The sequence below is a fragment of the Loa loa genome, assembly GCF_000183805.2.
Source record: "Loa loa unplaced genomic scaffold supercont3.10, whole genome shotgun sequence".
In the NCBI taxonomy this organism is placed as follows: Eukaryota; Metazoa; Nematoda; class Chromadorea; order Rhabditida; family Onchocercidae; genus Loa; species Loa loa.
In genome coordinates, this window is record NW_018108190.1 from 711,897 (window position 1) to 733,283 (window position 21,387).

Here is a 21,387-nt window from a genome sequence, read left to right on the forward strand (position 1 = left end):
TGAAACTACATTTTAGTATTTTTAGCATATTTGGGAAAATTTTTTAAGAATAATGAGGGTTTAAAGTTCTGGATTCATTTTTTTCTGAAGAACCTTTTGGTCAGTTTAGATATTTCCGGACGCACATAAGATTTTAAATCCACTGAGTTATTGCTCTTTATTAACAAATACTTTTAAGCTTTCCAGCTTTAGGAGTTCAGGTTTTCGAGAGAGCTACAAAGGCATGAAAGTTCTGACATGAAGCGTTTTAGATCATTCAAATGTGAAACCAATGAATAAAAGCTCAAGCAGAGAAAGATCTCTGCCAAACGCCTAACATCTGAACTAAATTTATTCAGCCAGAGAATGAAGATAAGTCAATTCTCACGAAGAGTTGTGTATTACGACAATGCATATGCAAGTACTAACTTCAAATTGGTTGATCCAAAGAGAAATAAAATGTTTTTGAGATATCGTCAAATTTCATTCAATAGCCTGAATGATTGTGACATATCCAGTGGAAGCACATTAAATGTTAATTTATAAACTTCCTCCATACTCTCGTAGGCCAACATTTCAGGTATAGAGAAGTCTGGATTTATTTTTTCTTGAGTAATCACCACGTGACCATCTGTCATCGCTTTGAGCAATAGTTGTCCACTTCGATCTCTTTTTAAATGGACCTTGAAATGGAACAAACTGTGAAACAGTACGGTAATGATGGACCAGAAAAGATATCGTTTTGTGGTATCTTCCCGCCAATCCTTCATTAGCGATTTCCAAAAACCATGATTTATCAGTGACCAAAGGCCTTTAGCCTTAAAGTTGCATACAAACACTGGAAACCCTCCGGAACGTTAGTGACTCATTGTAACATGGTGATCTTTACTTATATTAGAATAACGAAGTGTATAATCATACATTTAAGCCAGGATGAAAATTCATCTTGTGTTGGCACACTAGGAGATCATCTTTTCGTACCAGGTCACCCTCCGTCCTGTAAATTCCTCGGAATGGTATATTCCGTCTTGGCCTTAACAAGTTACGAACAACCGAGTAAATTGACGATGAGACTCGAAGTAAAACGACACCACTGCTAGTACATGCTGCCATCGACAGATCTGGAAATTACATACTTTATTTTTTATGAAAAATTTGGTGCAGAGATCTATGTGAGGACGCCTGGATTTTCTAAGAGCAAATACATGTGATGAATCACAGATCGGGATCAAATAGCTCCTGGACAAGTCCGAATGGATATTCATGTCGTGCATACACCATGTTCTAGTTACTACTCCTACTCCACGTCCTGTCAAGGTTACCATAAATTGGAATAAAATGGCAATGGACAAGATTTCCATGTAAGTTGCATGGTTTGGCATAGTAGAGCCCCAGGAGTGCGTGTAATTTGCGGCTCGGGCGACGGAGTTTGTTTTTGATGTGTAAGGCTCTAAGCGGTTGACATATTCGCTTGATACTATATTATATGCAACAGGTAACTTACGCAACTGATATTACATAGAAGTGATTTCAGATTATGTTCCTCGATGGAGCCTTATGAAGACGAGAATCGTTATGGGAAAAGGATGCAGAATACAAGCAGTATGTACCGCTCATCTTTATCATTTCTTTCTTCCATTTAGTCGCATCCGATTCTTAGGAGATCGGTTAGTGACTGGTGAAATAGAACAAAAGAAACAATTCTGATTCAAATCATCAGCAACTGAAAGGATAGTAATAGGGAAGAGGAGGAGGGGGAGGACAGAAGTGATGTAAAACAGCTCTGGAGGGAGATAGTGCCTGCTGTTCTGCACAAAAGATTGTCGAAATCGGGTATCAGGAAAAAATGCAAATCATATAGTTATAACAGGCTGGTCAGTTTCTATCTTCTAAAAATTTGTCATTCAAATCTTCAGGAATTCCTATTGTCAAATTCACGAAAGCAAGAGGACATTCAACATCTCCACTTTTATCATTTCGTCATAGTGATGATAGCGGTAAGCAGTGGTTACAATATTAAGCTTTATGAGAACGTCTGAATTGTTACTGTTTATCCTGGAAATTTCGTTTGGTTTGGAGCTCTATTCTATATCATTCGGAAATTAAGTAATAATAAAAAACTGAAATGCCTTAGAGGACAGTGGTCGATTTGTCGTATCGTTCGATGATTCAGTTTATGCAAATCAATTCAGCCAAGTGGAAAATATTAATAAAGACCAAACCTCCGAACAACCAGAACACTCTAGATCACAGCAATTTTTGTCGGTTTTGTTGGTGGGTTTGATGTCACTACTATCATTTTATTTGAATGGTCACTTTTTTTTTACAAATGGAAGAAAAAAGGATTGCAAACACGACAGCAATCTAAATTATTTTAGTCATCACGTCCCGAAATTCTTCGCTGTTGCATCAGATGTTGAAGTTTTTTTTACCTCGTCAGTTTTTCAGTAGCGTCAAATAATTCTTTACAGCGTCACTTGATGCATGAATCCATAGAATTGTTTTTTCTTCCGTTTGTTGAGAAGTGTTGTTATCTATTCTCGAAAAGAGAACTGTTATTTATTCACATGTAAACGTCTTAATGACTTCACAATTTTCTTTAAATGCCTTTTTCTCTGCATATTTCTACTTAAAAACTTAAGGAATGATCTTCTGAGGTATTATAAATTCCTTCTTAAAATATCCTCCACTTTATCGAAGACTCGAACCTATGATACTTTTTGTGATTATAATCTTGAACAGTAGGAAGGAATAAAATTATCAGTAGGAAATTGAGTGGTAAATTTATTGTTAACTATGTTCATCACTTTTGATTATGTCAGTAAAGTTCGACAAGCGTTAATCGTCATTTGAAATTTTAATATTTTTTACTGAACGCTTGTGGCCGCAAAAATTCTTGTGTTTTCACACTGAAAAGTAGTCTTAAACTTTTTGTGAGTATAACAAGTCTTGTTGGGAGAAGCACGGCCAATTTTATAGCAGTATTGTTATTCATCGCGGTGTGCTTGTTGTAGTAACAGTTACGGAAGTTAATACATTGACAAAGATTAGTTATCATGAGCATGAGTACTTGACAGAATCGCATACCATAATATAATGACTCTACTGTGACTTGATTTGATCAGACTTATGTTATTTTCTTTACCACCCCCTTTCATCTTCATGACTTGAGTAACAAGACGTACTCTTGCGACGGACTTCCACAAATGGCATTTTAAAAATTCGGTTTTACATCTCCCCTTTAGTATTCATCGCTGTTTCAAATCATGCGAGAAAGGGATAAAATGGCGGAACAGTAATCTTGATTGCTCTACATTTGATTGTTTTTTTTTAGCGAGAAACAAGTAGTTGCGGTAGTGATTCGATTGCTTCATGCAGTTTCGAAAGTAAAATTGCAGAAACCTCGAGAAAAAAATTGCGAACGGCTTCCTCTTCTGTCCATGTAATGAATTTTTTGTCTTTGTTTGAGACATCTAAGCATTAAAGTCAAATTTTCAATTAGTGTAATTATCAAAATTTGTTTCTAGGATTCACAAGAAAAAATTTTAGAGTTTTGTGTAGAGAAGGTAGACGCAAATTTTTTTTAGAGATCAGAAATAAGTATCGGAATTAATAGGCAGACATTGGACGCTATAAAAGAGTAATCAGTTTGTACATATCATTTGAAATGTGACACCCAGGAAATGAAAAAGAAGGAACGGAAGAGAAAAAGGGAGAATATTGTGGTTGAACAGAAACTTGTTCCAGGATTCTCTGATCTGGCCATGTTGAAACTTTCTTGTTAGGTTTTCATAGAACACTTTGTTACAGTAATTAGTACTTTGTTCTTAAAAATGCATTTCTTAATTATATGAATGAATACAGACTTCACTCGTTGCAACTAATCGAGCGAAAAACAAATGCGACATTTCGATTTTTCGGAATATACAAATTAGAAAACAAAATTATTTTGTCAAAATGTGCATCCTCGATCTCTCTCCTTGTTTCTGGTCTCCATTGTTTGGTTTTACAATTTTTCAAAAGAAGTTATGGGTCTAAGTCTCTAAAAGATAATTCGAAAATGGTCTGATTCCCATATTTTCGGAGTAGGTATAGTAACTGTTCGTTGGTAGAAGTACTACCAAGAGTACTAAAGTAGTCTACCTGTATTGTAGAGTCTTTGAATAATTGGTAACTTTTTACTGAAAGAAAATAGTACATTAGATTAGAATTTACTGAAAAATTAATACCAGAAAAGAATTCAGGTTAAAGATTATTGGTTACTGATTAGTCGTTTTCTTGTCCTTGCTAATTGTTTGAAAGTTAATAAGTTGTTCCAATGTACGATGGAAAGAGATGAAATGAGCTAAAGGTGTAAAGGAAGGGAAGACGGGAAGTTTAGGAGCAAAAGATTGTTATATCTTAATGTTGATTACATATCTTTGGGCGGATTTTGGGATGCTTCAAACATTTCTCATGTTGTAATTCCTGTTTCAGCGACCTGAATTACTTAGTGTACGAATCAGTGATCAGGATTTAATTAGCTCCAATGATTCATCATTTCGGGCTGAAAATGTGTCTCGTCTAAGTGCCGTTTTTGGTAAAGCTAAGAATAGAGGGCGTAAGCTGGTGCATTCACATAAGAACAAAAAAGTTACAAGTATGAATTCCAGTACAATAATTAGAGAAATAAATGTTCTGTTCAGCGTTCGCCTTTAATGAAATTCGGAGTCGTTCTGATTTTTTAAAGTAATCTGAGCTTTTTAAACACCTCGAAAGTTCATACAGATTTAATCGGAAACGAATCTGGCCCTCAACATTTATTTCCAGGAAATACTCACTCGCTTGAAGAAGTCCATCAAGTGATCAATATTGGACGAGATGCACTTGGTATAGAGCCTGAAATTGAACTGCAAAACAAAGAATATGCAACAAGAGAATCGCCGTCTGCAAATAAGGTGTTGTTTTGTTTTGCTTTCTCGAGAAAGGAAAGTCAGGAAGACGTTGTTTTGTCTTTAATTATTTATGTTTCAGTTTTTATCCACTACATTGAACAAGTTCGACCTTTTGTTATGCTTTTTTTTCCTTTTTTACATCCGATGAACACATTTTCTTCGAGTATACTGGCTGTAGAAGTCATTGTTTTCTGGTTTTTTTAAAAGTAATGATAAATAGTACATGCGCGGAAATCGAATTATCTTGCAGGTCGCAGTAATTCGACCATCATCGTTTTTCGACTCGTTTCATGCGTTTAAAGCCGTTGGAAGCGAAGGAGATAAAGTTTTGAAGTTTGAACAGCCATGGATGTTTCAGGTTTTGATCAAAAGGTGAGTTATACTTCTGTTATTGTTCGGGTATTTCACAATTCTGAGAAACTTCCATATAGTTAAATTGTTAGATTACGGATTAACAGCAGTTCAACTAACAAAAGATTAAATTAAATGTCCTAGCGACTGATTATTGAAGTTTTTTTATGAAGTGCCATGCTGCTGTCGATAGACGGAGATCCATCTACATCGAAGACGCGATAAGCTAGAAACATAGTATAGATTGCTGTGTAGTATAGTATAAAAACAGTATAGATTTGCTATATTTTTTAAACATGGCATAGATTGCTGGACTTGTAAGAGGTAGAAACACTAATTTATCATTTCAGGCATCAAATTTTGCCTTTTTTACGACATCGCATCATTTCTGCGCTCCTACTTCTTGTATTCTCGATTCTCTCTCCTGGTTTGATTATTTTTGGTTTCATTTTCATCACTTGGTCAGCTAACATATATTTTTTTGAAAATGAATGAACAACGTTGTTCTTTTATATATACTTATTTTTGTTGCATTGCGTCCTCGAGAATTCCCGGAGTTATAAAAATTTCAGGGACTTTGAATTTTTCATTGACACTTTTTTGCGATAAACTTTTTTCAGGTTTCATAAGCGGTTTTCTTTGGGGTTTGTACATATCATTTGTGTACTTTCTATACTTTTTTGTATCTGAACCGGTGAATACAAATCTTCCTGTACATAGCGATGTTGTTTTGAACCTATCGGAAGAGTTTAAGGAACAGGAAACTTCAAGAAATAAAGTATATAAGGTCGGCGGATTATTTTCAACTTTATGCATATAGCACTGACTGCAGATTCATCTTGAATGGGGAATTTAGCTATTTTCATTTTGATTCTTTTGTTTTTCAAACTAGTAATTGCTTAGTTTTAATTGAATTAATGATCTTATCGGTTTTCTGTTAGTTTTTTTTTTTTTTTTTTTTTTGGTATTGCCACATTCCCACATTCGTTGCTGATCTGCTTATTCGTCATTGGTTACTACTAGAGTTCATGTATAATAGTGTATTTTTTAGTCCAAGCTTCATTTTATATTTCATTATATTGCGCTTTGCAGATTTTGAGATATTTCGTAATTTGTCGTCTCTTCATCATAGCGAATAGACCATGCATTTGAGGAAATAATAATTCAAGCAATTGATTCAACATCTGCCAAAATCAACAGATACATAATTGATTTACTAGATATGTTCCTGTTGTGGTGGTGCTTCCGTTTTATTAGGTCTCGCAAAGCTGTAGTTAGTATATGTTTGAACTGTAAGAATATCATCACTTTTTCAGGAAAAGCATACTTCTTGTGGACAATTGTTGATTATGCTAGTAGTGTCCTTGATATGATATACTCTGAAGTTACTCACGAAATAATAAAAGTGATTTTTATAGGGCTGGATGAATGAACTTCGTGGCAAGTACCATTCATCGACTTATCATGTAAATAATGCTAAGACTGTGCTTGTATGTCTCGATGGTAATTTATTGCGTATTTCACGTCCAGAACGAGCTGTTCTCAAGCATGCTTTCCATACTGATCCAACATTAACGGAGGCAGAACCAAAGATTTTGAGTCAAAGTATATACAATTTAACGGGAGCCACGGTAATGTATTTCACCTTTTTTCTTAACTTTTCTAATTCCATTTTTATCCATTTTCACACAGTTTTCGTATTTAATTTGAATTTCATTGATTGCTCTTGGTAGACAGTCCAAGTTTCGTATGTTTAGGTTACCCTGCGGCCCAAACGTTTGGCAAGAAGACGTTGGTGGAGTCGTAAGTATCCTATACATATTCGCTTATCTTCTAGAAATAGCGAAATATCAACATTCCCATTACTTGGAAGGTCACTTTCTATAAATGAAGAAATCGAATTAGCAAAGTCTTCATCAAGCAGTGACGAAGAATGTAATACAAATGGATGCAAGATAGTTGGAGGGAAAAAAAGCAAAATAAGGTTAGTGATTTATGTAACACTGAAAGAGGAAGTTAAGATCCTTAAATTCTAGGTTTTATAAATTATATAATAACACAATATTCTTATGCTTTGCGATTCGCAAGAAACTGAATTTCTTAGATTTGTGCAACTTTCCAACTTACGCATGGTTAAGCTAGTTGTTATTTGCAATTTAATAATTTGTAAAAGGCACTTACGAACTTTCTACATGTTTTTTATGGCCAAATGTTCCCAACGTCATTTCTGCAATTGTCTATGCTTAATGTGTGAATCTTCATTCAAGATCACCAGAATTAGTTGAAGCAATACATGAGAATGATATGAAACGCCCTTCGCAGGAAAACCTCAATGGAGATTCGCGTATGTCTTTCTTTCGCACTGCCCTTAATATTCTTTTAATATTCCTATAGGTTGTTACAAAAACTAAGTAGCTTATCTAATCATTTACGCTACTTGGCAACAATGCTGTTGTGTTCAAAGCACATCTGTGCATGGGCCTAATCGTTTGACCATTATATTTCTATTTTTGATTAAACAGCTATTGTTGAACTGCATAATCTTAAATAACTCTTTCATTTAAACTTTAACGTTTAAATTGGAATTCTTGAGTCCTCAAAACTGTTTCCATGTTTAGGTTTCTAGGTTGAACTTTCTGAGTTAAAAAGTGTATAGTTTGCGGAAGTCCATATATTTCGAAATAACACCGTCGTTTTTGCAGAATACGTATATTGCAGAAACTGACAAGGAAAATTCAGATGCTACTTCATGCTCTGATGAATCTGGAAATAATCGAAGTAAGGATGTAGCAGAAAACCGGAGTTTGTACTTCTTTGTTCGTAGTGCTAGGGAAAAAGAGCGTTGGTTTCACAGGTAATTTTTAAAATTTTTAATAACATCTTTTATAGTTATAAAGAAAAATTATGAATGATTGTTAGTTATCATATGGACAGAGTATTGCCGGAATTACATGAAAGCTGTCGTGCATCCATGTTTGGCTAACACTGGTTATTTAGACATGAGAATTGTACTTGCATGTTCTCTTCATTATCCTATTATAATTGCTGTGGAATACTTTAAGTTTATTAGTCTATCAAATAGTAGCTTTTCTGATAATCAGTTGGCAATTCGAATATTTCCATTACTTCAAGTGCGGTGGAACTATTACAGGTTACGAGAAGCGTGCAGTCAATGCAGTACGGGAATTGCGGCTGCAGAAATAACGGTTAATTTAAACGATTTTTGCTTTGAACTAAAATCCAATTGAAATCTCATGCGTTAGTAGCCATCCGTTTGAACAAGGTGTAAGCAAGTAATCTCAAAAAGTAATTCAGCAAGATTTGAAAGTTTCAACCAAATAAAATTAAACACTCCGGACAACCGACATAGCCGGGAAGTATTGGATTCAAATCAGTTAACAAATTAACACTTGGTGTATAAATGAGCCACTTCCATAGGCGGAAAGATGATTGTTTAAATGATTACAGCAAAAAAATGGATAATAGAACTCTAAAGATTTATCCCAAGTGGCTGATTTGATGTAGGAAATATGTTACAGTCTCCAAGAATCCCCCTCCAAGAATAATGTTACAGCCTCCAAGAAGTAATGTGGAAGAAGTTTCACCAAGTCGTCGTTTTTCATTTCCTCTATCAGCTGCTTATTCAGATTCGTTGAAATTTAGTTTGGAATATTTTCTTTACGTCAGCAATCGCATACAGTTTGAAAAGTATGAACCTTAATTTTAATTTCACATTTTTAAAAATAAATATCAGTTTTGAAATAAATAATTTTCTTCGGTGATTTTTCGATCTTTTTTTGGAAATCCAATTTCCTGCCTAGGTGTATTGATGAAATCTTTAAAATTTCACGCGAGGATAACGAAAAACGAACTGATGGCAATGTTATCTATATGGATTTGGGGCGTAACAAATGGAGCCCTGGGAAAGCTGACAGTGGCTCGCAGCTTGTAATGTCTGTAAACGCTTTAACTGCTAGGTTCGAATTTGACATATCTTGATATTTGATTCTTTGGCACTGTTAATCATTTCATCATAAATATCTCTTCGTAACGTGAAACGTTTCTGGGAAGTAAATTAGTGCTCTTTTTCATCATTTCTCATTATTTTCCGGGAAGCGATTATTTTTGGTAGGTCAGTAAAGTTTGCAAAATATATTTCAGAATATTTTATGATTTTTGTCGAGATGCATATTGGTGCAAGAAGGTACAGGACAAAATTCAGTCCAAACTAGCCACTCTTAATGTTAGTTTATGGTTCTGCTGAAATAGCTTACGTTTTCTACTACATACAAGGTGTTGAAAACTTTTTGATGAAGACTAATACATTTTGTATGCTAATCTTTGTAAACTATTTACTATGTATATCTTTCCGATGTACTGCATCACGAACTTGAAGCAATAGAAGGGATATTTAGGAAATGACCTCAATCAAAAATTAAGAATCAAATGAGTTTATTAAATCTAAAGAAGAGATTTGCTGAAAAAAACTGTTTGGAGTTTCTTTTGCTAACTGATCTTCGATGAAATTCTCACTTATTTTTGGTTTTAAAGTGCTGGTTATTTATGATGATTGAGGTTCTGCTTTATAGATTCAGTGAAATTGTTCCACTATTTGCTTTTAGTTGCCATACTTTATCGAAATTCTGGAGCTTTCAAATTTGGATTTTGGCACTGCACCACCTGAAATAGTCGCTGTTCATTCACCTATTCTGGATGATTGGGGACTTTGGATTGATTTTGAGGTATTTGCTGTGCATTCTAATTGATGTGACTGGGGAACTCAGTTCTACATCTAAACGTAAACCAATTTCTGCACTTTCAATTTCTATGTTTAATGAATTATTTGTAGAGAAATGCTACTGAAATATTTAGTTAGTTTGAAGTAAAATAAAAAATATGTTAATGACATTACAAATAAAAGTATGTTCTTCGTGTTATAGTTGAAATATCGCGGTAGAATACATTTGACATTGGAAACGAAAGTCAATTTAATGAAACTGAAAGAGGGAATGCACAAGAATGAAGTATGCAGAAAGGTATTGCTTCAAATTTCTATCGGACTTGAATGTTCAAAGAACACTGAGTTCAAAATTTTAAGCGAAACAATTATTTTGAATTTAGGTTAGCAAAATGAAGATCCCGATGCGCGTTCATCGCTATTCTGACTCCGATTTACCAGAATCTCCCGAAAATAGTCCAGATGAAGATTTTGGTTCCAAAATGGAGAAGTTAGTTCCTTTTCGAGATATTTCGAAATCGGACCTGTTCTCAGTAATACCAGCTTATTTGATATTCTCAAGTTGAACAAGCGCAAATTAGACTCACTTTTTTTAAATGTATGTTTTGCAGAATTCAGATTACCAAAGAAAGTACGGGCAAAAAGTTACTGAATGTGGTCGATAAAATAGCTAGCAGTAATATATTCCAAGGTGCCTCCGAATTCCGACCTGTAAAAAAGGTCTGTGTAAGCTTCAAAGCAGCTGATGATATCTAAATCATGTTGCATTTACATTAGTTTTAGTTTTTTACATTTACTGAAAGTTACGCACACCTATCATTGTATGATATCCAGGGATTCAGTCCTTTTCGATATAGATAATATATAAGTCGTATTTGTTATCGTTTATGTTTAGTGTGCTACTTTCCCAAGTAGCAAAGATTCGAGGCTTCTCCTATTCTTCGTTCATTCAGCTCATACGCTCATAATTCCCTTGTGTTCTAGTATGCCAATTTGGAACTGCTGCACAGAAAGTACTTATTACAATTTAGATGATGGAGGGTATATCATCGACACGTTTATTACTAAATGTTGACGTAATACACTTGAAGGGCACCATGACGATTAACATTCCTCCACCTCCTTCTGACAGACTTTGGTAAATTTTCTTTTTGCCTACCAGCACTTGGTCTTTTTGAAATCTCGTCTTAGTTTTAAAAATTTCGTTTCATTGAGAAGTTGAGTTTAGGCTGATAAATTTCAGGTATGCATTCCGTACTCCGCCGGAGCTTTCTATCAGGAGTGTTCCTCAAGTGGGTGACAGATTAGTGGATATGAGTACCGTCTCCAGCTGGATTGAAAATAAGCTTCGTTTACTGTTAGAGAAAAATTTGGTTTGTCCAAATATGGATGACCTGATCGTTCCTGTAATGAGTGGTAATAAACTTTTAAATGGTGGCTATAATTGCTGAGTGACTGGATATTTCGTCTAGGAATCTAGTTTTATATCATCATGGTATAGTGATCTTTTTTTCATCCTGTCCAGAAAATATGCAATGCTAGATTATGATGATTTCAGCTTTTCTTCGTTTGTATTGCAGAATTGTGTTTTATTGACACATACAAACCTTTATTTGTTCCAGTTCTTTCATTTCAGCCCTGGGTTTTTTTTTCCTCTCATCTATGATTTAAGCTCCTATTACGCATTACGGATATATGAATTAATGCAAGTAGTAGCCATGAAATAATTTTAATTTGTGTTTGGCATCAGTAAAGTTCTCGAGAAATTCCAATGATGTTAAGCCATGTAAACGTTTGCTGAATTTAGCAATCGTCTTCAGTTTTGTGTCCTTTCAGGCAGAGTTATTCAAATGACATTTGTTGGCTTAGTGATAAGTTCATCCAAGTTGCTTTTTGCATATTTTATTACATATCGTTTACGTACGCTCGGCTGTTCATAGCCTTTTTCATTGTTTTTAATTTTTATTTTACTTCCTCAGGTTTCATTCCAAGCTGTTCCATTTCCGTTCAGCTTAATTGTAGGCATTATGTAGGAGCAGCAACTGTTTGTAATATAATAAACAAAGCTCTCAACTTCCAAATAAAAAAAAGAGAAAAATATATGGAAAATTCCAAAGTTTTTCTTATCTCCTTTTATTCATTCTTATCTCCCTTAATGTTATTTATGCCTTCTCTTCTTTCATTTATCTGTATTTCTGCTCTCTATTCTTGAATTTATTATCCATTAATTATAATTGTTTTCCCTAAGATTGTTATTCGCAGAACCTTCCCGTTGGTGAGGCACAACAACATAGAAATTTAATTGTTAGTGGTCAGGGTTCGTTAGTAATCAGGAAGCTACAAATAACTTTTGTATTCAAGATGAAATTTATTTTTTACGCACTCATAGTTCAGATTTCCCGAGAAATTATTATTTTGTAAACTAACATGGTTATTAAATCAGATGTGAATATTAGGCAGTAGTCTCTCGACGTATCTTATATGCAATGTATGGGATTAATGTACGGGATTATTTCACCGCGAGAGTGTGATTATTTCACTATATTTGGTTGGGTAAATACCTGGAATATAATTTGATAGTAACATAAATTGCACTTAGAATGTAGAATAAAAACAGAAATTGAACTGTTTTGACTTCTCCAAGAGAAAGTAATAGTACTGGACTTGAGGACTATGACGTTTGTAGATGAAACTGGTGATGTTTTCCTTGCTACATCACTGCATCGAAACTAAACCAGTGACTATAATTTAGGTGGTGATTGAACACATTTTGGAATTAATTTTTATGGAAACAAATTTAGTTCATGCAATTAACTGCATAAATATGAATCGGCAAAAAAGTGTAAAATTATAACCATCAAACTGCACAAAGTAAACAGCCTATCAACTTGTCAATATTTCTCGAAGGGGTTAAAGCCATATTCGTCTTTATCCATCCTAAAATATAAATTGCAATAGACTCTTCAACAGGTTTAGTGATTTATTGGATAAATTACGAGATGAAGTGATTTGCGATTCATTAAATTAGAAGGGACATGGATTCGGATGGTGATAGATGCAATGGCAAAGACTCGAATCGAACGCCAGAGAAGTATTTATTGTAGTTTGATTTTTGTCTATTACACAAGCGTGCTGAGCAACAGTTCTAACATTGAAACGACCCTATGGTCATCAGGCCTGACCGTTCAACAACGATATCTAGGACAGCACTCACTGATGTTGAAATGGTTATAGTAAAAGTGTGGAATTGATCCAGTAGCCGATCAGTTGATGATGCACTGCTTGATGGACATCTCTATATCTTAACCTTCTAAAACTAACTCAAATCTATCATACCGATTAATAATTCCTTTAATCCACTCTACCTGATCTTATTCGTCTAGCACTGTTTCTTTGGTTCATTCGAAGTGTCTGAAGATGCCTTCATATGTCTTGATTTGTTCAGTTTTGACCTCTCAAGTCATCAGTACTTATCTTGGTCCATACAGAATTTTTAGTTTAAAAAAGTAGTGCTAAAGACAATACAAACATGATGAAGCAATCCTTATAACAGCAACATAAAGTTCCACTTGCTATCAAGTTGGTGGTCCCTTTATAAGCTGTGCATCTGTAATTGTCCTCATTATAAGTTCTTCGAGTGCACCATATAAGAGGTGATAGATTCGGATTTGCCTCCATTAAAGCTGGTATTGTGTCCGTGCAACCATTCTAAAATGGATATTCGATTGAATTATACCTGAATTATCTCTTTGATTTCATTTACGAACAAATTTTCCCAAACTTCTATAGATGGTTCCCTCATCCAATCAAGATTCTATTTTTAGATCACATATTGAAGGTTACAGTGTTATTGCCCTGATCATCTAAAATAATTACCTCAGTTTCATACTTATTATCAATTTCCCGACTTTATTTCTCACTCAAAGATTCTACAGACTTATCATCACCTACCAGTAATGCATGTATGCCATATATCTTCTAGCCGAGGGGATGAAGTGGAAGGAAAGATGCTATAGGAAATTTAGATTTTATAATTGGTTTCCATAAAAATGAAATTAAATCCCGATGGTTTGTTCATACAATCCCAAGTGCTTCCGCTTTACTGACCAGTGTTTCCTGTGAATAGAGATAACTGAAGAAAAAGCAGCCAGCTGTTGAAAAACATTTCGTTACGGTTGTTTTTGCTTTTTCAGACACAACGCATTGATGATAAAACCGTGGTTTTTTCTTTTGGAACCCAAATGTACCGAATAGCTTAGTTGATGAGTTATCAAATCCAGTAAATCTGCAAATCACACTTCTCCTTAATGATTCACACTATTTGTAACTGATATTTGGCCATCTATGAAGAGCCACATTGTGTCGTAAAATAGAGCAAACGTACTATTGCAAGGATAGCTTCCATTGGCTCGACACAGTGTTGTATAGGTTGTATAATTTCCTTGTTTAGTCACAGAAAAACGTTTCCTTAATGGGATTTCATCTTGAAATTGAGAGTAGCGCACATTGTAAAAGCGATAAAATAGGCCGGAATTACCGATCAATAAGGCCATTGCACAAATTGGCATTTCTTCCGTTTCCTGAAAGGAAGCATAAATTTTGAAGTGGAAGTTATTGTTTTGTTGAGTTATGTTCGCTTCATCTTTGCTTTCCTTGTTTGTTAATAACAACACAATTAGCCATACCTCTCTGGACTTCCCACTTAAGGTAATTCTTTCTCCAATAAATAGAGGATGATGACCAGTAATACTGGTAAAAAAGCAAGGTGACCGAACCCAGTTCTCTGACGCTAGAATAGATTCAGAATTGATCCCGGCATCGCACTGTTCCTGAATTCAGCAAACTGATAAAGAGTATGAATGTCGAATATATCATGCGGTTAGAATGGAAACAACTTAGACTATATTGTATCGAAAAGCACATAGAAACGTTTCCTTCTATTTTTGAGCACCTATGCAAAATGCAATGCTATCACTGAATATTTGGTGATATATTAGAAAGATGCAGATAGAAATTGCTATGGTACCTTTGGATTCGACTCTGAGTATTTTAGTAAAACAAGCCAGTATGTGACGTGGACGCTACAATCGATGATAAACTTACTGATTTCAAGGTTGCTTCTCTAATATCACATTTGCAACTAAGAAACTGAAAGACGGTCCTTTCGCTTTCATAATTTTTCTTCAAATGACAATATGGATCTTTCACTGTATGTATCTGATATATAGCGCATGATAAATTTCTCCTGTAATGATAACAAGCAGTTTCTGCAATGTAATAGGAGACACAAGAGTAGACAGATTAAACAAACCATCAAATGATAAATTTGGATAAAAGAATAAGGTAGTCGTCTGTCGTCCTCTCGGCTAAATGAAACTTATCAATTTTGAAACTTCATTGAAGTAGCAGGTATTAACCAGATATGTTGTCAATTTTTTCATTGTGACTCTTAATTTCCACTACAGTAATTAATGGATTTGCATTTCTCTATTAAAAAAATGATCTTAGGGTTAATCGGTTCTAACCTTTTGGATTGTTGTAAACGAATCCCTTACCTTACAAGTGGTGTGGACAAATAACAAGGGTCATTACATACAAGTCATTCTATGGGGGGTCATTTTTCAAGAGGACATTCTACAGTCATTCTACTTTCTACAATCCAGCAGTTTTCTATGATTCAGTTATTCAGTTACTCACTTAACACCATATACACGAATCACTCAAGGAACTGTGCGTCCCGACTTAATCAATCAATTCAACCAACTTGGTGATCGACTTTATATTTAACTCTCTTTTTCTGGAAACTCTCTTGTAACGTATAATAATTCGCCGTCAACCAATAAACTTTCGTTAACCAATATTCGACTGTGTCTACAGTCTACACATAATATTTCCAAAACTTTTATAATCCTATTTTTCAAAATATATGCCAATTATTTATATTGAATTTCGGAAAGTTAATAGCTAAACTCCTTTTGCGGGTAATCGATATAAACTTTTTAATGGCAAATAATTGCTCATCAAAAACCATCTCAGCAAATAAGACTAGAGGACAAGAAAAAATGTGTCATAAGTTCGTTTTAGAGTTAGTCGAGTTTAAAAATTAGAAAATGGCCAAAAAAAGGTCTTTAACAGTCAAAATTTGCTCAAATAAGGATTCGCTTAAGGATTCTTCTTTTTTCAGAACAATCATTTGCTAAAAAATGAGTAAAGTTTGGAAGAAAAAGTTTCTTATGCGTAAAACTGAAGAATAATTCATTTGCTACTTTGTACATTTATACTCATAAATAAGACTTTCTTATGAATACGATCATTCTACTCTCAGCTTCGTCGTTTCCAAGTATTGGAAAATTATCAGTACTCCATTGAATAAGAATTTAAAATGTGAAGATGAAAGAATGTTTGCTGAAACTTAAACTGGCGTTTTAGAATCCTTAAATTCCTATCTTTGTTAATAACACGAAAAATATGCAGGAATCTAAGATTCCTGCATATACATTTTTTGGAGATTGCTTTTTAGACATGTTTATGGTCGGCAAGTCTTAAAAAGAGTGCAGCACATGAATTGGATTAGGCGAGATTGACCTGGTCTACTTTATTTCTAATGAGCAAGTGACCAGCAAAGAGAGATTCCAAATGCACTAACTTGTCACCGATTATTGCTTCGTTTTCAGCAAATTTATACGAGATCAGTTTGTGCTCATCCATAAAAATTTCTTCCCGAAATCGGAAATCAACATTTCTCACACATTGGCTAGTTCCAAGTAAACCGGCCCTCAAGTATGTTGCTGATTGATGATGACATGAATCGAAAAGACTGTAAAAAACGATGTCAATTTTATCATTGAAACGAAAATGTCATGTGATCACCGAATTTTAGATTTGTCGAATACATTAATGACATTTATCCCGTTGAGTTCGATCAATCAGCTTTTCGTCACCTATTACATCCTCCTCCCAATACACATGTATTCACTTGTGTCTTTTTTGATTTTTTTCTTTCCTTTACTTTTCTTATCATGATATTTAGTTTAAATCAAAGTTTCACTAATATCGACTAAAAAGGAATAACTGAGGTCATTTAGAGTTAAATTATGAACAGTTTTGTAAATCAAACAAAAATTATGATAGATTTAAGGATTGTGATACTTAGTAAAATATCTCGATTTCATGGTTAAATCTCTATAATCGCGAAAATGCCGCCAAATGTCGCATAAATTGCCTTTACAGCAACAGGAAGATTGGACCACCGATGTTTTTGCTCGTAACACATCGTTTAAACATTTCGGAGAGTTGTGTTCACACGACACTCGTTCACACGTCTTCTCAATATCCGGTCCAACCCTGTACTGCACTCTGAATATCTAATGTCATCAAATTGTTAATAAAGATATTAGCGCTTCTCTAATTTTCATTTCAATTTCTCTTTTACTATTGAACGAAATAGTCAAAACTTGATCATTCAAAAACTTTTTGTACAGCCTTTTAGATGTCAAATTATCACTAAGGATGGGGAAAATTGATTTAATTGATAATGATTTGGTTGAATTAATTACAGGCTTTTGTTTTTACCTAGTTCTTATCTTAAATTGAAATGTTGATATTTTAAACTTTCCTTCTAAGAGAATAGGCTCTGAAATATCTTTGCAACATTCGAAATGCTAGTATTCTAAGCTGTTTATCAGATACTCTACGATGTTTTGTAATTGTTATTTTATCTTCAATAACTGAATACCAGTACCGCACTTCAGGTTAAATTTTTAATCAGTTTTCGGAACGATTTTTTGTTCGTCCAACAGGATTGTCTTGTTCTTTGTTCTTTTGAATTCCCATTTAAAAAAAAAAAAAATTAGATCTGATAAAATATCTTCCGATGTTAACCATTACTTTTTATTTCATCTACTTTTTAACTGATCGTCGTTTCCAACTCAATCAATATGCGAAGTTTCCTATTCTCGACTTACATGAAACTTTTCCAGTCTTGATAACTGTCTAATCGTTGTTTCTTTTGTACGTTATTATAATGTTTAAGTTGTTGGTGTAGATAAAAGCTGTTTACTACTTTTTCCATCCTTTTTTTTTCATTTTACCAGTTATCGATTCATAATTAGCAAACACTTCATTATTCTAACCTATGCAATAGCTAGTAGTATGACTCATTCACCCATTCTTATTTTGTTTCAAATTGCAAGAGTGAAGTTCACCAATGAAATTAAGTAATTCAGTATTATATACGCGCACAAACCTTTTTGCTGTATTACTTTGGAAGAGAACTGTAAAGGACATTTTGCAGAATCGATATCGTAAGGGTAATTCTTCAACTCGTAATTTGCTCCAAGGAGTCACTGAGATGACCAGATTTCTCGCATCCGTATAAGAAAGTAATTGGGAGCAGTAGTAACGTGGTTCATTCATCGCTGGTATGATATCTGTTCTGTTTGATTCTATGAAAAGTTTCATTATCGATAGAAACTGTACGAACTTCCAGTGTTTTATACCCCTTGAATGTACAGAACAAAGCTTATGCTTTAAACTAATGACAGAAAGAAAAAGCGCGCTGAGCAGGAGGTATGCAAAATGCAGTTTTGCAGTTACGTCATGCAGCTGTATTCATTTTTATTGATAGGGAAAATGAGGCTGTCAAGTAGGTTGATAAAAAGAGAGTCAGTTAATTAGTACCTGTGAAGGAATGGTAAACTTTAATAAAGGGATCTTTGCTCATTTGCGTCCACTTTTTGCTGTTTCTTTTGAAATAAGAAGGAATTAGATTTAAATTAAATTGAACTAGTATTACCTGGAGGAAAGCTATAGATGAAATCATGATATGACCATCTGAGATATTTTTTGGCTAAATTGATCGATTCCGATCGAAGAGCAGCTGCTGGATTTTGAGTTTTAGCTAATTCTAACCAGATTTTCTTATTCCTCTTAATAATATGTTGTTTTCTTGGATCATAAGTGCATTTAAATGGATTGTTCCAACAGCAACATATTATGAAATACGTCTCCTCCGATACCAGTTTCAAACATTGTTCGTCTCCAATACCTGATATACCGCTATCATTGCAAGCCTTACCTTCTCGAAACAAATCTATTAACGTAGTCTAAAAACAGATCGTACTTAATAAAGGTCGATTCGAAGTAGAGTAAGTAAAATATGAGATTAGGTTTCCTTGTTCAGAATCAGTCATTTGTGGAAAATAAGCATTTTTAGTAAAAACGATGGATAATGAATTACGTAAGACAATTGCACCGGTCAAGATTCTGCTTATAACTTCAGTTTCATCATTTTCTTTCTGATTGAAGCTGATAATTAACACGCAGTTGTTTGGAAATCAGGGCACTTATTAACTTGTGCAAGATTAATGCCATCATTCCATGTTTTTCCAGAAGAACAGGTCACAGGTCACTGGTGGATAATTGTTTTAGAATGTTCTAATATTGATGTATGATGAAGTAGATTTTGACTGACAAAATCATCACTCGGATATGAGATGGTTATATCAATTTGGTTCCAAAGCATCGGACCGCTATAAACTTTCATCTGGCTGTTAACGTTGAAGACGAGTATGCATGGTTCATCGTCCACTATATTCTTCTAAAATAGTTCTTTTTTATTCGTTATGAAGTGAAAATTTATTACGAAGCAATCCTAAAAGTAGAATAAACTAATTTGAAAACCTTTCTATAAGTTTTGCTTGACAGTTAGGGTCAGGTAATTAAGTAATTAACTGACTAAAAGGTGAACAAAAATACAACTCTTTTGCTTTCTACAAATGCTACCTACTATTTATAAAAAAAAAATGTTTATTAAGGAGCAGGCTTCCTAATTAATCTCAGCAATATACGTTCAATATCAGACGTACTTTTTTGTCGGCATCGATATTAAAACAATATCTGTCAGTATCGAGTAAAGGTTCCAATCGTTTTTCATAGTAGTTATCCAATAAATCTTCGATTATTCTTTCATTAGAGTATTTCTGTACAAAAATATTGTAAATTTCCAGGAACTTCCTGATATCAAAAAATGATTAATGAACCCATTCCTGACTTACAAGTTTACATGAACTTGTTGAGAAAACCTTTTGATCTATGAGGTTTTAGGTTCATTGAACAATAAAAAGGGTATGGAAATTGAAATTTTTGCAGAGTTGAACAAAATTCTGCAGTTGAATAAGTTATCGACGATGTCATAGATGTCCTACCTTGATATTAATTTGGAAATAAACGCAAATGAACGCAAAAGCTTCCTGAATTATTCTTCCCCTCATAGATTCTTACACCCTATTTCTAATATTGGAAATATTCTTGAAAGTAAGGCATACAAAATTAGATTGATTCTGCTAAACAATATTTTATATTGTCGATATTACAATAAACAACTTCCTTACATACCATGTATACCGTGCAGTTTTTGCAACAATAATAAGAGACTTCAGCAAGGATATTTGTAGATCTGTAATTAAATTTAAAATTATTGGAATCATAACATTTCCTGATGTTGATAATGACTCGATTACAAATGTGGTACTTTTCATGTTACCAAAGTGATAAGTGCCTGAATATCAATAAGAGATTTTGCGGTTATTGAAATGGAATACAATTTTGAATTGATGTCACTTATCTTCAATCAAAATTAATTCATTTGCATTTTGCATGTTCTTTTTTTTTTGCTTTCTGTCACCTACTGCTAATAACATTGTTTAATAGTTTCAGCCAGACAAATCTTCCATTCAAAAAATTACTTATTACGAATTAAAGTTTTAACATCAACATATGAAATCCCGTATCGACTGTGATCCACTTCATTGCACGATTTTCTAATGTTATTTTCAATCATCACGGATTGACCATTATGGAAGAGACCCAAATTTTGGGATGCAGCGACGATATCTAACGCCCACCAACAAAATGTGTTGTTCTTTAAACAAAGATATAACTGTGCTGATTTGCAACGTTTGAATAATTTTGAAAGTATGGTGCTATAACAGAATCTCATTGGTTACTGAATTCAGTTCTTTAATTGGTTCGTTGGCACAGAGTAAAGATGTAATTCATTGTAAGTACCTTAAAGTGGGGAAATTACAGAGACTCGTCCGGATCAACAGGCTTAAGATTCCGGAATCACTTTTAAAAAGGAATTTAAGAAATGAAATTTGTTGTTATCACAAGGATGTTATCCTTGACAAGGCTCATTTAATACGAACCTCCTGTCCACAAATCGTAGAGTTTTGGTATGAAGCAGAAATAACTGAAAGTTGCCATCCTTCTTACAGTATCAATTTGAAAATAATTAGAAGTTCAAATATCTAAGAATAAAAAGGACCAATGCGATTAAACTAAGCGAAACTGTTAACTCTTATTATCAGCTCTTTCAAATTTAAG

At 34.0% G+C, this 21,387-nt stretch overlaps 3 protein-coding genes across 3 annotated transcripts; 1 reads left to right on the top strand and 2 right to left on the bottom strand.

The window, feature by feature from the left end:
• Positions 1-291: 291 nt before the first annotated feature.
• LOAG_05220 (LIN-7 protein) lies at positions 292-1,092 on the bottom strand (the record flags this gene model as incomplete). The annotated part of the gene is made up of 2 exons (XM_003140757.2): positions 292-662; positions 901-1,092. 2 exons carry the CDS (start codon positions 1,090-1,092, stop codon positions 456-458), a joined length of 399 nt encoding a protein of 132 aa, XP_003140805.1. The 3' UTR covers positions 292-455.
• A 415-nt stretch (positions 1,093-1,507) lies between these two features.
• Positions 1,508-11,453, top strand: LOAG_05221 (hypothetical protein; the record flags this gene model as incomplete). The annotated part of the gene is made up of 23 exons (XM_020446789.1): positions 1,508-1,581; positions 1,896-1,976; positions 2,114-2,253; positions 3,314-3,421; positions 4,456-4,618; positions 4,789-4,916; positions 5,164-5,285; positions 5,615-5,691; positions 5,885-6,051; positions 6,683-6,895; positions 7,022-7,248; positions 7,532-7,608; positions 7,983-8,118; positions 8,416-8,470; positions 8,839-8,972; positions 9,086-9,241; positions 9,426-9,507; positions 9,887-10,006; positions 10,205-10,300; positions 10,386-10,492; positions 10,614-10,722; positions 11,034-11,140; positions 11,246-11,453. Exons 1-23 carry the CDS (start codon positions 1,527-1,529, stop codon positions 11,451-11,453), a joined length of 2,868 nt encoding a protein of 955 aa, XP_020302912.1. The 5' UTR covers positions 1,508-1,526.
• Positions 11,454-14,076: 2,623 nt separating this feature from the next.
• LOAG_05222 (hypothetical protein) lies at positions 14,077-15,247 on the bottom strand (the record flags this gene model as incomplete). The annotated part of the gene is made up of 4 exons (XM_003140759.1): positions 14,077-14,287; positions 14,383-14,582; positions 14,688-14,831; positions 15,106-15,247. Coding segments are annotated over 4 exons (697 nt in total), but the record flags the coding sequence as incomplete, so codon positions are not given.
• Positions 15,248-21,387: the final 6,140 nt, after the last annotated feature.